At 37.4% G+C, this 17,927-nt stretch overlaps 1 protein-coding gene across 1 annotated transcript; it reads right to left on the bottom strand.

Annotated features, from left to right (window-relative positions):
* Window positions 1–778: 778 nt before the first annotated feature.
* On the bottom strand, window positions 779–9,243 carry LOC112558210 (CD63 antigen-like). The gene is made up of 7 exons (XM_025228517.1): window positions 8,933–9,243; window positions 6,755–6,943; window positions 6,245–6,319; window positions 5,053–5,148; window positions 3,307–3,447; window positions 2,926–3,009; window positions 779–2,446 (listed from the first exon to the last, which is right to left on the bottom strand). The coding sequence occupies exons 1-7, from the start codon at window positions 8,993–8,995 to the stop codon at window positions 2,381–2,383; spliced, it is 714 nt and encodes a 237-aa protein (XP_025084302.1). The 5' UTR covers window positions 8,996–9,243; the 3' UTR covers window positions 779–2,380.
* Between the last annotated feature and the right edge of the window lie 8,684 nt (window positions 9,244–17,927).

The raw sequence follows: 17,927 nt of genomic DNA, 5'->3' as shown, positions 1-17,927 counted from the left end.
CAACATGGATTATGATTATTACATGTAAATCAGTCATCTTTTAATTCATTTTATGAAAGGTGCACTGCTCTTTCCAGGCGTCCATATCCCAGGGTGCTTTTTTTCATATTCTGTGTCCAAGATCCCATATTTTATAAGAAAATTAAACGGTGAATAAAAGCAATGAAATTTCCCCACATTAAATTACGGATAAAAAAAGACTCAGCTATGCCACAAGTTCTAAGTTTATTTCTTGCTACTTCTCAAGAAGCATAAGGCTAAACAGTTCTAAATTTTAAAAAAACACTTGTATTTTGCAGATTTTTCAACATAAAATATGGAAAAGTCATTTAAGCGAGGTCCTCTAGCATTGAAACTAGTCACAGTTTACATTGTAATAAATCCCTGCTAACAGGCAGATGCTGGTTGCATTGGCCTAAATTTCATACTCAGGGGAAAATAATGCTGTTTGACCGTTTCTTGGTTAGTTCCCTAAGTCTTTCGACCACATTTTAGGCGGGTTTTTTTTTTTTTTGGATGGGGGGTAACTCTCAACTTCAGATAATTTTCTAGTGGGATGTTTATAGTTTTTATATTTGTGGGATGAGGATTGTCTTCAAATTGAAGGTAATGCAATTCAGATGGAGGTTCTGAAAATGGTATTGAATTGCGGAAGAGGTATACAGTCTTCAAAGTGTTCAATCATTGCAAGAGATCTCACGAACTCTAAATCATGTTTCTTTTTTGTCTTTGGCTTTGAAAAAAATAAGGCACATTCTTTACAACATAAACACAATAGTTTATAATCCCAGAACAAATTTAATGAAGACAGAATCAACAATGTCTACAGAAGTGCAATCTGAACAGGCATTTCCTGCCATTCCAACTGCACAAATACTGACAGAACACGACACAAACATCAAAACTGTTCCATCTATCAACAATTATAAAGATTTTTTTCAACAATATGAAACAATAAGTATCAAAAGTGTTTCCAGAATAAAGTACAATCAATAGGTAAGATCTGAAAGGTATGTGGCGCACCCTTCTTTCCCACCATCCTTACCTAGTTGTATGCGATGCGACCAAAAAAAAATATCTTTGGATGATCCGTTACCAGTTATAAACTTAACCACTGCTCATTATCATCTTTTGAGTTAGGTCTAATTTAAGCTATATACAAAAATATACAAAAAAATAGATCCCTCTTAGCAAAATCCTTGGACTTTTAGCATCACACCATCAAAAAAATTACTTCATTTCTATTTAGGCACACTATTCTGAAGATCCCTTGAAATTTCGATCTTTGAGCATTTTTTAAAAATGAATCTTGCTATTTAGCTAAAAATGGGAATAAGTAAAGTTCACAGAAACAACATGGAAAAGATTTAGATACTGGTCTGGGAATAAAACGCTATCTACAAGCATGCAGAGAAAAATAATTTGTGGGTGGAGTTTTCCTCTAAAGAGGAAAACAGATGGCATTTTTCTGAACTTTTCATAAACAAAGTACGAAAAGAAAAATTATATATGTCCATTTCTGAAATAGTTCCCTGAAAATTCCCTCACATCACAGAAAAATTAAGGGGGGAAATGTATGCTACAGCAGGAAACTGGTGCTTAAATTTCTGTTTTAAATTTGTTGTTTTAGAATGGGACTGAAGCTGCTCTGCAAATATGCACAGTATCTCTGCATCCCAAAAAGCAAAAAACCCTCAGAAAATTTTATAAGAAATTGACTCTTTAGCACTCAAATTTTTAAAGAAAAGGACTCGGGGACTCTCATGTTTTAGAATTCTTCTAAAACAATACACAGATCTGTTTTATTAAATTGTCATAAATTTTGTTTTAAAGTTTTCAACTCTCCACTCCATAAGAAAAACTTCAATCTTATCAAAACTGTTTAATTTCCAATGTCTAACTTTTCAAGTACACTGGCTATACATGAGATACCCCTCAATTTTATGTTGAGAAAAAAAAAGATTGATTCAATAATTCTATAGGAGTGTGGCTGTGTACAGAAAAAAAGGTGTTATGACGAAAAGACAACAACAAACAGCAATGGGGATGTAACATTTATAGTAACCAGTCCTCACTAATGCTGCTTTTTTGCAGCACTCTGCTGTATTGGCACTGTATTATACATATTTTTTCATCTCAAGCAAGACAGTTTTGTGTTTTAGCTGGAAACAGACGAGCTGAAATAATGGAAACACCACAGAATGTATTTCAAAATAATACATAATATAGTCAATCAAATTTCAGTAGGAGTCCATTTTGTCTCCAACACATTAACCCCCTGCCCGTCCCCCGAAATCCTTGCCCACTTGTCAACAGTTTATTGGCTGTTTACATCACTTTTCTGTTAAAACCCACAACTTGACTTTGAAGATGCTAAGATTTAAACTACTTCATACTCCTTGCGGATTGCACGGGCCAGACAGCAGGCAAAAAGTACTCCAACCACCTGTAAATAAACACCAGACCACTTTGAGTGCAACCACAGTTGAAAAAGAATCCCAATTCCAAAATAATCCCTGCTTTTTGCTTCCCCTATTTGAAATAAGAATCTAATTATCTAGGGCTTTTTGGATAAGAAGTTAGCCACTGCTAAAAATATTATACAAAATCTAAATAGCAGATGTTAAAAGAACACAAACACATGAATAACTTGATTAGCAAACAGAGAGGATATGTTATTGAGTAGTCAAAAAAAAAAAAAATTAAAGCAAAGCTTAATTCTCCTACCAACACATCTAAGCTCTTTTGTGGCTGCAGAGAACAGAATATCAGTAAAAAAAATGTGCAATCTTCTTCACAGGCAGCCATCAAAAATCGAGCTCTAATGCACAAACCCTTTACATCTTTCTTAAAAACCATGAGCAGCAAGCAATAACAAATATTTGTTTTTAAAGCTGAAAGGATAAAAAAAATTAATGCACTCACCATAACAAATGCCAGGCCAATACCCACTCCTCCAATGATTGCCACTTTATCCTTCATCCAGCCAATGAAAGCTGACTCACATGCCTGGTCAAAACACAATGTGCTAAAATATAATAATCATAATTGTACTTAAGACAAAGAAAAAAAAAAAACAACACTGTTTTGTTAGATTTAACACTTTTCCCTGAAATTTTAGTTGGCATTAACTATGTTTGAATTGTGTTTAATTTACATACACTTGTAAAAACTATAATGGATAAACATTTCACTGAGCAAGTTTGAAAGAATTAATTTGGCAAATGAATGATCATATAGAGGGCAAAAAAGGCATTTTTTAAAATCCATCACTTATACACATGAAGCTAGTACTTTAAAGCATACCTGTTTGTAGATGTCATCATATGTAATATTTTGCTTAGTTTTACAAGCTTCAGAATCCATGCAGCATGACCATGGGTATGTAGTGTTCAGGTCCGAAGCCTGCTTCCAGTCAGAGCTGTTTGTTACACCACAGCACTGGAACTAGAACAGACAAAATCAAATCAATAAAACTGACAGCTGAAATTAGTTATTGACTTACGCAGGAAAGAGCTAAGGCAACAGAGAAACAACCCTGGGTGACAAATAACCTACTGGATCTCAGTAACCAATGATAGGTCTTTAAGAGAGAAAGGAAAAGCGACTCTGAAGAAGCTTCCAACAAGGTCAGTACTACTATGACAAAAACAAAATACTGACTTTTCCCAGGATAAACTTCATTCATCCAGTCCATGCACAGACATCACAATTTCAGAACATTTAGGAATAATCAATACTTCTGTTAAAAAATACAAAATTATTCACATGCACTCTTAACATCACTATGGAATACCACAGAAAATAGTAAAGGTAATAAATGCACTTTTTTAAACATACTTTCACTACCAGGTGGTTTGTGGCAATAGCAAGCTATCAGACAATTTCAATATTACCACAGATGTTAAGCAAAGATGACTAAGCAAGCATTCCTAAACAAAAAATCATTTTCGGTTTCACTTTTCACAAGCTTCAGTTATTCAATTTTTTTTTCAAACTTCTCCCTCAATGACAATTTCCTCATATTTTCACATTTCAAGGCATATTCTATAACCCCCTCTCTCCATCTTTCTTAATTCTTTGTTTTTCTGTCAACTCGTAAAGTCATCTTCTGCTTTCCATTGTTGTCGCCAACAACAATAATAAGGCTAGAAGCCCACCTTGTCTTTAGGCTACTCATTATATTGTTGGACAACTACTTAACAGTTTTATTCTTGTTCTATTTGTCCACAATAGATGTATCACACTGTCATATTCAGTTACTTTATATCTGACTGTATCGCTATTCACTAGTATGACTGTGCCACTAATACGACCCTCACTGTCACAGAAGATGTGTTTATACACTACACACACAGATAAGTAGAAGGTTCCAAAAGGAACAAGATGTAGCTCGAACACTTTACAATGATCTAGGCCAATGTAACAATGACGTCATAATTTCTAATCTTGTTTACATAGCAATGTCTTTAGACTGACACCTGACGTCGCAAGCTCCTTGTTGCTATGTGTAACGTCACTTATTATTAATTTCATGTCTAATGCGCTGAGCTGAATGGTAATAGTCTATCATGTCATCAATAAACATCTACAACAAAGAGTACCCATTCAGGAAATTAAAGAAACATAGATCATGAAGAAAATAATGATTTTAAGTACAAAACATCTGAAGTCAAAGTAGCAGATCAACACTCTGACTGAAGGACATTTCTTGTGGAAATAGGGAAGTGTTCTGATAATCACAGAGCAAAATCTTTTTCATATCTGAATTCAGGATCGCGAATAGCACAAAACCTCAAATGTGTGTCAAAATAATTGACATCACTACACCATACTGTACAATTTTAGCTTGTGTTAGCATTTTTTACTTTGTAAAACACCGAGGTATTAGAGATCAGCGCTCTATAAGCAACCTTATTATTATAACAGTTATTTTTGTACTTGCCATTTCTGTGTTTAATAAATCTGACAATGCCATCATGTCTTTTTCTTGCAATGATAAGTTGATTTTTTTCCCAAGGCATAGAAGTATAGAAATTATCAAATGTTTACCTCTTGCTGCAGCACATTCCATGCATCTGTAACACCTGGATTCTTGTTATAGTTGGTCACTTCATTTTTCAAAACGTCGACAACTTTGTCTTCAATCTATACCCCAAAACACAAACTGATAAATAATACATTTTTCTACTGTAATACGATTGATTACTATTATATTTGTTACAAGAATTATTGCAATTATACGATATTTAAAACAAAAGTTAGTTGTTTCAAAAGTGTGTTTATAAAATATACTTCACTAAAAAATTTACACAAATGTCTGCTTACACTGGTTGGCCAAACAAGTACTACCGCTCTGTTATGGTGATGTCTGTTTATTTTGTTGCTTTCATTCTTGTGTTATCAAACTCAGGGTTCCCAGGGATCAGGGATGGTGCCAAAAAAGGACCTTAAAAGGACCTTTCATGCATTCGTAAGGACCTAAGTGACAGTCATCAATGCTTAAGTTTTTCTCTTGTGTGGTCGGAAAGATGTATTATTTATGAATCTGTGGTCTTCTCTATGTTCTCAAATACATGTATTTCTAGTAATAAATAATCAAAGAGTTAATTTTGATGCCTGTCTGCCATATTTAGATTAGATAACTTAAAAAGTGTCCTTAGCGCGCTGATAACATACACTGTTAATGTTCCAAGTTTTCTAGAAATCTAAGTAATAATAATTGCAAAACCTGAAAGCCATTCTTTGGTGTAATACAAAAGTCTTAGTTCACGTGTCTCTCTCTCGCACACACACTCTAACGGGAAGAGAGAGAGAAATAGAGCTATGCACAGTAGTACTAGAAGATCAAAGTTCAAGAAAGAGTAAGTTTCTAAAGACCTTTTGAAAAAAGAGTGTTTTTGTGAATACGGAAGGGCAACTAGTGTTGTACAGATGTGTAGACCAAACATGCGGCGAAAAATCGTCGGTATTTTGCGCCAAAGTCGACTCCGGAAATAAATTTGTGGTAATATTTTATCGATAAAAGGACTTAAAAGGGTCACAGAGAAAATGTAAGGACCTGTGTGAGAATTTGAAAGGACCGCATGGCAAATAAAAGGACTTAAAAGGCCTTTCGGCGAAAATTCAATATAAAAGGACTTAAAAGGACCTTGCAAGGACCTGGGAACCCTGCGAAACTGCTTTTGCACTCCTTTCATAGGTGACAAACCAAATGCAAACTCCTTAATAAACTAAGACTCACATCATTTCGGAGAACAAATCCTGCAATGCCACCAGCAATCATCAGGATAAAGATAAGAGCCAGCAAAACAGCAAACTGAAAACATATGTTTGTTGCTTTAAAGCAAGTTTCTGACACTAAGATTTGGGGAGGGGGAACATGAAAACCTTGGACTTTTTTTAAATTTTTACAAACTTCATGTCTTAAATGAGCTACTCAAAAACAGTATTTAACAAACATAATTTCTTCTAACAAAAAATATATATTAACATAACGAATTGTTATTAAAACATTGTAAGAATACCAGCAATTCTGGCTTTTGAGGAAATAAATATTTGTCATTTTCGGTAACAATAAGATTTAATGTGCATTTTACCAGCTGCTCCAATAATGTGATTATACCTGCTGGCACCCTCATTTTTCATATATATGCTCCCTGCTCTATGTATTATCATATGAATAATTTAACGAAGTTAAAACTTGACCTTAACTCAGCTGTTAACAAAACTTTAACTCAGCTGTGTAACTCACAGTCATGACAAGGCAATAGTTCTCCTTGATGGCCCCCATGCATCCGAAAAAGGCAATGATGAAGATGAAGACCCCCACAACAATAAGCAGTATACCTGGCCCTGCATACTGATTGCCAAAGAAGTCATAATATTCTGTCAGCTTGATCTGGACGTATGCACCAACAGCAATGATTGCAATTGCAGCAATCTGGAAAAAAGACGTAAAAGTCAAATAAGAAATTAAGTTTAAGGAACACAAGCAATTATTAGCTTGCTATGCAAACATACATTAACTTTTAATAAAATACAAAAAAATTTTAAAAAGCTGACATGGACTGCAGCATTCATAAGCTTGTATCCTGTGTAACCCTAAACATTTTCTCACATAACACATAAAATACAATGTTTTACAATATAAAACAAACATATCCACATAAGGTAACAATAATTTAAAAGTACATCCATTTGCCAAGTAAGCCACCAATGTAAAATCTTACACAACAATGTGTTCTTTCCACATTTCACACAAATCAAGCACAGACATTGGATCTTGTGCCATAGGCTAATGGGTCAACAATAAAAATGTACTTAATATCAAGACATACATAGTTTTAAGTAACCATAAAGTCATTTACAAATATATATAGAAATCAGTATTTATGTCTAGGTAACATGTTTATATGGTAGCCAGGGTTTAGCAAACTTTTCTTCATTTATTTCTAAATATGTATTAAATGTTTCAATGGTATATCTGTTTTTCAATATTCAAATAAAGGGTTCTAGGTGGAGGATGGCTTTTTTAAATCTGCAAGAATATATGCATGTTTTTACAAGAAGTTAAATTAAATCAATTACAACATCTGTCTCAATGTTATTACTGGATCCAAATGGAACAAGATGTTCACTGATAGTTATCCTTGGAGCATTTGTACATTTATCTAATATACAATTTTGTGAGTTTCTCCAAAAATCATTAACATATTTACCATCCAAAACTAAGTGCTGAATATTTTCTTTTTCATATCTGCATAGGCCACAGACATCAACATCTAGTCCCATATGGAATAATATTACCTTTAAGTAGTAAGGCTTAGACTATCTTGAGCTATCAGAACTGAAACCTATAATAATCTATTAAAAAATCACAACTGTTTAGGAAACTTTTTTCCTCTTTTAGTTTTGGACTGCTGCCGGGACCTGCCTCACTGTCAATAAATGTTGGAGGAAACAATGTTTCCCAAAGGCATTCTGAGTGCAGTTGCACATATTTTAAGACAATTTTAATTTATTTCTAACTGTTGTAGCTCCTCAACTACCACGACCACCAAACCAAAACTATTTCTGCTGGTACTAGACCAACCTTTGAGATGTCATTTACCAGTTACAATTGCTAGTAACTCATCATATGATATTCATCATAGCCTCAAAAACAAAAAAAAAACCTGGTAATAAGATTAAGCTTGTACTTTTATTACAAAATCTTACGTTTAGTACTAGTAAGTATAATGTCAAACTTGATATTCTAAATATACTGACATTACCATGATCCTGAGTAAAGGCAGTATGTCAAGTCGTTTTGGTAAAAGAAACTTAATATCATGTTTTGACAACCATTGAGAAGTTTACCTTAGTTCAAAACCAACATCTGTTGACATACAAAACGATGTCACAACAGATTATTCTAAGCAATGGCGACATTTTTTTTTTTTTTGAAGACATGAGAAGGTATTTATAGAACGCTAAATGGGATTGCCAGCTAATATTGCAGTAGTTCCAGTCGATTCGCATTCCTGAACATGAGTTTATAAAGTTTGAAATACTTAATATTACGGACGTAATAAATTTTAAAGAGCAGTCTCCCGGCCTATAGCTAATTCTAAAGAAAAATATTGGTAGGCATAAGTATTACTGTTGACGTTGTCAATAAACGTCAAATGACTCAGTGATCAGCCATTTGTTGGTAACTTGGACAATACCACGATGAGGATTCAAGACAATTCGAGCTTGATGGTTATAACTAAATTATAACAAATGGTTTTAACCCTCACTTCCCATTTTAAAATACTGTTGGCTTTAGTGACAGATGTTTGATTACGGATCCCTCCCACTCAAGATGTGACAATCGCGCCATCGAGGCCCTAAACACCACACAGGAAAAACAACATTCTTTCGCATCAAAAAATCCTTTGAAACTTACCACAAAAATAAGATTGAAGGCGAACAGTAAGAATTTGATGCATTTCATTCCACCCTCGACCATTTTTGAAGGTTGGTGTGATCACAGTATACACAACAAACTGTAGACTCTCTCTCTCGCGTCTAAACACTTCTCCGTCCGCGCTGTTGAGCTCCTGTATGTCCCCGCACTGCCGCCACTTATTCTTCCGCGCACAACAATTCCTACGCCAACGAAATAGTCCACACAGTTGTCACCTGACTCCGCCAGAACAATTACAAAAATATGAAAGAAGTGTCTTCCTGGCAGTAAATGCTAAACTAGAATGAGTGGCTATATAACTGTGAAAGAAACTATTTATATAAAAGAGGAAACGAAGTGTGGCGCAAGAGTATGATTAACATTCACGCGCTGTCGACGTCACACGGCGTATCGACGTGTCCTCGTGACCAGCTATAGCTATAACAACAATTGTTGTCTACACCTGGAAACTTCCACTCCGTGACAGCAGCAGAGGGATGGCGAAAACTCCCTCTTGTTTTAAACTTCTCCACAGATGTGAATACATACGGATTCATATTAACTTCGATCTTTCTCAACGGTTTCCAGGCCTTTTACTGTTCTTCTATATGAAGCAAGATATTAATTATTATAACTACCAGCGGCATTAAAAATACATTTTAAATAACAGACAACTACGAATTCAATGGTGTAAATATGACAGCACACAGGATGCTGTAAATAAGCTCACCAAGTGTTTCTGAGAATGCAGTTTTAAATGCTGGTCTATCACTTGATTCTAATTAACCCAAATGAGGTCAATGCCATATGTTTTTGTAACTGCCTATATATTCAGCAGCAACATCGACCGACGCATATATATATAATCATGCACGCTGTTAATTGCGATTTTGTTTTCAAAACGCGTACTTGGGTAAACATGGTTTATCTTTGAAGTTGTGTATGCAGGCCTGTACCTGTGTCAGGTCTGTGCACATATATGTGATCTGTATACTGTACTTTTTTTTCCAAAACACAAGCGTGGAAGTTGGGCCCCAGGATGCCGTTGTGTGCGTGTTGTGAAAACATTTCCTAACACTGATCTGAATGTACTTGTGACTGGTTTTGTTCTCTGTTATCGCGGCGACTGTTAGATCGACGCACTTGCAACAACAATAATATACAAATAATTGCAATGTATCGGGTTAACCACTGACCACTTTTAAATTAATCTATGTACCAGCCACATATTATGGTGTGTTTCAACCACTGCAGTCAGCACATGACAAGGTTAGGCCCAAAATGTAAAATATTGATCGTTCACTTCTCTCTGGAGGCCCTAATCTCGGGTTTTACGTTCGTCAAGCAAACACAGGACAAACATGGCCGGCGTGCTTATCTCGCCCAGTTGACGCGCGACCTCTTTCTGCATCCTCCCTTGAGTAGAACACAGCGGTGGTGTGTTCATGTCAACAAAACAACACGCACGCAACGGTTACACAAGCAGGACAACATACAAGGGGAAGCACGGTACCATTATATATACTTGCTGGCTTATTTATAATCCAAGGGTTGGGTTGAATGAACTCTTTTTGCGAGGTCTTTCTGTGCTGACGCTATGGTAATTTTTGTTTTAAACTGCTTTAGCTCCTTGATTTCAAATCGAAGGAGGAAGGTGTCAAAATTCTATTGACGCTCCATGCTGAATTATTTGACAGTATTTATTACAGCATGTGCAGGGTTAGTCGGGACTGGACGCTGTCGTGCATATGGAGACTGTGATCCTGCAAGTTGTATGTCCAGGTCTGTCTCTTACAATGACAGCATGTTTTCAGTTCGTGGTTGCGATGAGCTTTCAGCAAGTCGATAGACTTTCCTTTTTAAATTTAACTTAGCCATAGAGACAAAGCAACCGTAGCTGACACAGAGCTATAGACTACAATATTAACTTTCGTCAGTGTTAGGATTCAGAGCAAATCCGCGCCTTTAATGTTAGACGAGGACACCACCACTCCCCCTGTTTCCAAGAAAGACAAATATTAAGTTCATCCCCCAGTTACATTGCAGCCGACAAATTCTATCCGACTCGTGAAAGGGTGCGGGGGTACAGAGGTCAACTGCCAGGCAGGGGTGGTTACAACGTTTTTTTACTTGATTTCCTGTTTTTAAGTTTATCTGTTCGGCGTCACACTTAGTACTTTGTCATCTCGCTCATAGGCTAAAATTAAATTCCTCAGTAAAATGACTAGATTCTTTTTTCTTGGCCTCACCTCTGTGTACCCCGGAGTTCCCCACTCTAGCTGCCCACAGTGTGTGTGAAATTTATAGGTTCTTTGATTCCTTTTTGCTTTAATAGTGTGTGCATGCATGTATTTGAGACAGGAACCAACAAGTTTTCCTTGTATCCTTTTGTATCCTGTTTCCTAGAGATAGTGGTAGCTGACGCCGCTGAAAGTTGACACTTACGCAGTCAAGATTAATTTCCACAAAGTCTTCAGCTTAATTTTCTTCAGCTCTTCAGAACAGATAAACTTACCACAGTCAGCGAACAATAGTGTTCACTGTGCCCAGCTTTCATATTTCCATTAGACAGCAAAATGGAGCCAGTCGACGAAAACACAGCTTGAAGGCCAAATTCTTGCAATTACCCAGACTCCCCCAACGCTTGGCATTTCAAATCCCAGCATACCATGAATTATACGAGAGACATTGCAAAACGATGTCGGCCTGTCCGCAGTCTGTTAGCACTCTTTGCCCAATGAAAACGCAAGCAGTTACCGATCATTAAATGATTAGAGTGATTAGGCAGGTAAAGGAGACCATTCAACCTTCTGTACAATTTGTGTTGTTGCCGCCTGTCTTTAGGCGGTGGTTGGTTAATATGTTGTCGACTCAAATTAACGCATTCTTAGGTAAAGAGGTGGAGTGATGGTGGCAACAACACTTTTCCTACATGCCAAGAGCTGCCAACGTTTGCTGGGATCTCAGAGGCAACAGAGCTGCACAAAGCAAGAACAAAACCTGAAGTACTTATATCAGGAACTGCATAAAAAAGAAGACATCCACGATAGTATATGTGCTTCCGCTTTTGCAGAAATCCACAGGACACAGGCCTACAAGGGGACGTCGGCAAAATGCGAAAGGTCAAGACCATCAGATGTGTTCTACAATTTAATTTTTCTGTTCTAGTGTCCCACTGACACTAAATGTCAATTAAGTTATTATATTGGGAGGAACTACAAGGCAAAATTAAGATGATTCATATACCGGCAAAAACAATTAATAAGACAAAGGTGGTTCTGACTAAGACAACAAATTTCCTGTCCGCCTTGTTAGAGAAACAAAGTACTTCTTTCAGTTGGATAGAGACCTAAAGGAAGAAGAATAACTGCACAGTTATTACTTTTCGGTTCAGAGTTATTAAATGCGTTGGTGAGAAAGTTAAAGATCTACTACAGTGCAGAATGTTTATTAATAACAATATAACTCAGGTCTAAGAAATATTTTCCTAAAGGTCAGTGAAAGATCCCAAAGGTTCTTCTCCATTCCGAGCACCAAAACTACAAATATAAGTATGTGCAAAATTATGCCACGCTCTGCTATATCACGATTGTCCACGGAGACGTATAATTAACATATTATGGTCCCAGCTCTCACACTGACTGTAGCTTTCACCACGTAGTCGTATGTATGTACAATTCTGACGTCACTGTTTGCTGTGTTCATGGAGATGTTTGTAAGCTTATATTGAGAACAGAAGAGGGGTGGGGAGATCCTCACACATTTAGGGAGATGCTGTCTTGTACTGAACTCCGTCGTACCTTGTCATTAGAAAAACGAGTCGCAATAGTAGACTTTTAATCTTCTGTGTGACCCTCAAACCGCTTTAATCTCGCCCCCAGATGTTTCTCATTATGCATGTCATACTTGTCAATGGTGATAACGGACTAGGGCTTTGTATACTGCGGAGTTTTAATAGTGTTGACTAAACTTCTCGTGAATGTGGGTTATAGACGGTCTTTGTTCGATGTAACTGTGTTGTTTGTTTGCTAATGCCGCTTATAATCATTGTATTTACAGACATAATTAATGTTGGGTATGTGCATAGCACCTGTAAAGTGGAAGTAAAGCTAGGTGGGGGGACATTGAAGATTGATTGCCAATAACAACTGTAACTAAGACAAGATGGCACTCTTACCTGGTCAAGACTACACGATGCCAAGGTATAGTTAAAAGACAGGAAACTTGAAGTGATATTGCAGCCTTGTGAGCAGACACATTGTAGAAGATTCTCGAAGGATTCACATCCACAAACTAAGCAAATTTTCGAATATTAATATAGAACTCGTGTTATTCAGTCAGTCAAGACAACTACAAAAACAACGACAATGCTACAGAATGTGTATGGTTAAAATTTGAACTAGAAGCTATCCATGTCCTGTTTATTATTCCCCAAGATCTCTAACTTATTTTTAAAATAAATTTCGAGATGGTTTACAACCTTTCTATAACAGCTTCCTTAAGTCTTTTTACGTGCGCAATTTTAGAGATGCTGGAGAGAGAACTACAAAAACCTGGTCAGATAAGAAAGATGTTGATGTTGATGCTGATGTTACACCAACCCAGCATGGTGCTAACCTCCGTACAGCGGTATTAGCATCAGTTAGTACCTCGCCTAAGTTAGGGCTGACTGAATAGAAACATTCTTCTTCTTCTTCTGTCGTCATGCCCGACGAGAAATAGTACATATATATCAAAAGGTTGATAAGTATCATAATATAAAACTTAATAAGCTATTGAGAGCAAAAGAATGAGACAACATGACCATTTGCAAGGCCAGTTAACTACTCGAGGAATAAACCTCAGTAGTTACTTTCGAATATTCAACATGAGACACACGGACACGTGTACCAGGAATGTGTGTACAAAGCGGTATTTGCTATCTCGACTATGACAAAGCATGGTGGCAAATCAGCCACCTGATCTCACTTACCCTGAACTCAGTTTTCCGGGAGCTTTCCGTGAGTGTGTGTGGGGTGAGGGAGAAAGGGTGAAAGGGAGAGAGGTCAGAGGTCTCTTGCGTATGTGCGTATGACGTTGCAAGTGTGCTCAGCTGATTAGGACTTGAGTACAGCTTCTCTTCTCCTAATATTTGTACCTTTGTGTGTCCTAGCAGCCACCGTACCCATTGAACTTGTCTGTTCACCTCAGCTGGTCCAACAAAAGCCACCAAGAGACCAGCGGGTTTTTTTTTTTCCAGAGTTCTGGACTTATCCTCAAGCCCAGTGTGCAAGATTTTGTGTGTGTACAAGAAAATGAAAGTATTTTTAGTGTGAAAGTAATAAGCTCTCTGGATGAATCATATTAGATAATATCCCGCCCCAAGAATGTCATGGTTACGAAGTAAAAATAACCTCTCGGACAACACCAAGAAGTATATTATTGTTACACCCAAATGTTCAGAATGAAACTAGGGAAGTAGAAACTAGAGGCGTGAGCTCATATTCATCATCATCATCACATTTATACAAGGCCTTTCTCAGCATTAGCCGGATTCAAATCGCCTTACAGCAATAAAAGTGCACTTGTATACCGTGCTGTCCTGTCAGAAAGACGAGCTCAGGGTTAGTGAACGTTCATACGTGGTGACGCACGAGAGCCCAAAGTCTACTCCCACAGATTGCAAGCTCTCCCCGTGTTGTTCATATCGACTTCTCTCCCTTCAGGAGGAGTCAGAAAAGCGAACCGAGAGAGCGTCACGCTTGATTATAAATGATAAGGTCAGGCAATCTGTTGCCATCGGTTTTTCACCTCCTGGCTTTTGACTGATGACGTGTGTAGGCACATGTCCACTGCCTCACCCCTGGCGCCTCGAGAAGTTTCGTCACACAGGAAACCTTATTATATCTGCCGGGTCGACTTTTGTAGAACTTAGTAGCGAATTGTAATAGTCTCGTGGCTGTGACATAAGGGGCAAAGTAATGTTTATGCTATCGGGGTACTGTGCCAAAAGTTAAGAGATTGCGATTAGTTGAAGTGATGGTGGTGTGGAGAGGGGTTGTCTTACTCATGTTACAGGTGCATGCAAGTGTGACAATGTGTACCTGTTCACAGCGAAGAAAATTCGTGTCTTCATGTATGTATTTAGTTTTCTGACACTAATTTTAAAAAATAACCAGGTGATTCAAAAGTAAAAAGTAGAGAAGTGATATTGACTGGTCCAGTGTGCACCGTATCCCATCTGTGACATGTTTCTCTACCTAAGCTCTAAGTCTCCCCAAACCTAATGTAAGCAAATAAAGTAGTGTTTAGAAAATAAACAGGCTTTTAAAGACAGTCTGTTTCAGTTTTGAGAACTAGCATTTCTGGTGATTAGTCATTTCATGAAAAAAGCTCAGGTAGGAAAACAAAAACCACCAAGCCGGAAGTGAAATCAAGTTTCCTAGTACAGTGGAACCTCGGTTAGCGAACGCCTCGGATAGCGAATATTTCGGTTAACGAACAAAAATTTCGTTAAAAATTTGTCTCGGATAGCGAACAAAATTTCGGATAACGAACAGCCACGTGAACCACACGTGACCGACCATCATGTAATCATTCGTGCACGAGACACAGTTACGATCGGTTGTTCCTTATCTGTGCGCATTCTTCTTATTTAGTGATTGTTGTGCTTTATTTTAATAAGATAATCCTCAATCATGGCTCCAAAGAAGATCAAGAGCAATAGTAGTGAGGTAATGACAAGGAAGCGGCCAACAATTGAATTGAAAAAGGAAATGATGTCAAAGTACGAAGGTGACATGTCGGATGTGTGATGTCGTATTACCCAAGAGTTTTACAAAAAAGACAGAAGGAACAGACACTGGACAAGTTTTTTCCTTTAACCTCAAAGCTACAGAAAAGGGAAGTCACCCCGATTTTATAATGTCACGTGTGCTCATGGAGGGGGAATCCAAGCAGTAATTCCACCCCTTCCTCCCCACACCTCCATCCACCCACGCCATCAAAACGACAAGTTTTCTGATGTTTAAATGCTTTTGTTAATGTTTTTATGTTTATTTAACTCCATTTATATTGTATTATAATTGTTCTCATTAAAACAAATACCTTTATAGCCTGTAACTTTCAAATATTAGCGAGTCAACAGGGGCTGGGAACCAATTAAATCTATTTCCTCTATTTCTTATGGAAAAAATTGTTTCGGATAACGAACATTTCGGATAACGAACATTTCGGATAACGAACAGCTTTCCAGAACGGACTAAGTTCGTTAACCGAGGTTCCACTGTATAAGTCTCATGTGCTTCAATCTCTCTCTCTCCCTCTGTATTGTGTATGTGAGAGAGAGAGCAGGAAGAAAAGATTATGAGTGTCTGTGTGTATTTGTGTGGTTTATACGTAATCAGTTCTATTTAAGTGTAAATAAATCGATTAAACGCATTGCCGTAGTCGCCATCATCAACGTCGTCTTCCTCATCAACCTCTTCTTCGCGGAAAGTTCTGGTATCGTTGTAGTCATCGGTTTTTTAAAACACAAGTCTATCGATTACCATCAGACAGTTTATGTGAAGCTTTGTGCCCTCTCGAACACTACAAACATACTGAAATAAATAATTCACTGACCGCGCATGTCCAAAAATAGATGCTAGGGACCAGCTAACGCTCGGATAATCACGTGACTCCTACCTCAAGGGCACGTGCTGACTCCAGTGTACCAAACAGATGCTGGCAGTTATCACCATGACAGCAGATGTGTACACGGCGGCAACTTTCATACATGGACGGGTGGCGGGGGTAGAGGGTGATGGGGAACTAATTCTGGTATTGGGTGTGGTGTATTGCGAGACATGAAATGTAAATTCGAAAGGAGACTGGGATGAAACCAGTTCACTGAGCTGTATGTATTAAGATTTGTTTTATTTGTCTGTGATGACACAGAGCTGCATGGTGACTGGTCTGAAATAAAATTTTATTTTATCTCGTTCCATCTATGCTTGCCAAGTCAAACAGACGGGCAGGTAGCAGGTAAACCTACAGAAAAAATACCTGTTACTCATTGACCTAAACAGTCTGATACCTACAGTCAAACGTCGCTTAAAGACGATTACAGTATCTGAGAAATGTGCTGTCAGGTCATAATGACTGCCTTCACAGCATGGTCCCTCCACACATAATTGTCAGATCTCGACATTTCTCGCGAGATAATACAGGAACAGGTGATAATGTGACACGCTATGTTTAGTTTTTTCTTCTGTTGTTTTTTAAGAGAAGAGCAAAAAAAAAAAAAAAAACCGAAAATGGATTTTCATCTTTTCATTTAACCTTAGTTAACTTGGAGAGTAATTGTCGTGCGTGACCATCATGTCCCCTTTTCATCAGACGGAAAATTAGTTCCCTCGTAGAAGTCTATAACATATATATCTGAATCACTTATCCTCTCAGATGTCCTCCTCCCCATGGTGTCCATGAGGGCGACGAGGAGTCATTGACATGTTGAAGATCGATGTCTAGTGTGATTGCAACATCTTGTGGGTTCATGAGGCGATCAAAACTGTCACGTGACGTCTTCTTGGCACAAAACATGTGAAACCCTGTGACGTGAATGATGTGAACTTTTTCACAACTGATGGTTTTATGGGATTGAATCAGATTGAACATAGGGCGACTAAGTCGGTAAGCGTCTTACGGTGGAAAAGTTGAAAAGACTGAGTAACAGTTTGGAAGTGATTTTTATTAATTAAAAAAACAAACATTGTTTTTGTTTTTCAGCTACACTATGTGTGTGCACAGATGCTCATTGACAGGAACATATGGGCACATGAAAAGACATTAATTAAGCCTGAAATATACAATCAAAACTAAAAAAAAAATCTGGATGGTTTCAGATCCATGCATGGTAATCACAACTGAACACACGGTAAACAATTTTATTTACAATACAGGATTCCTTACTCATTAAAACTCGGGGAATCGTTTTTAAGCAATAGATCAGTCTTGTGTTTATTCATTAAAAAGA

This window comes from Pomacea canaliculata, linkage group LG1, assembly GCF_003073045.1.
Source record: "Pomacea canaliculata isolate SZHN2017 linkage group LG1, ASM307304v1, whole genome shotgun sequence".
NCBI lineage: Eukaryota > Metazoa > Mollusca > Gastropoda > Architaenioglossa > Ampullariidae > Pomacea > Pomacea canaliculata.
Note: the sequence above shows the minus strand (reverse complement) of the source record. Positions and strands in the feature narration are given on the sequence as shown.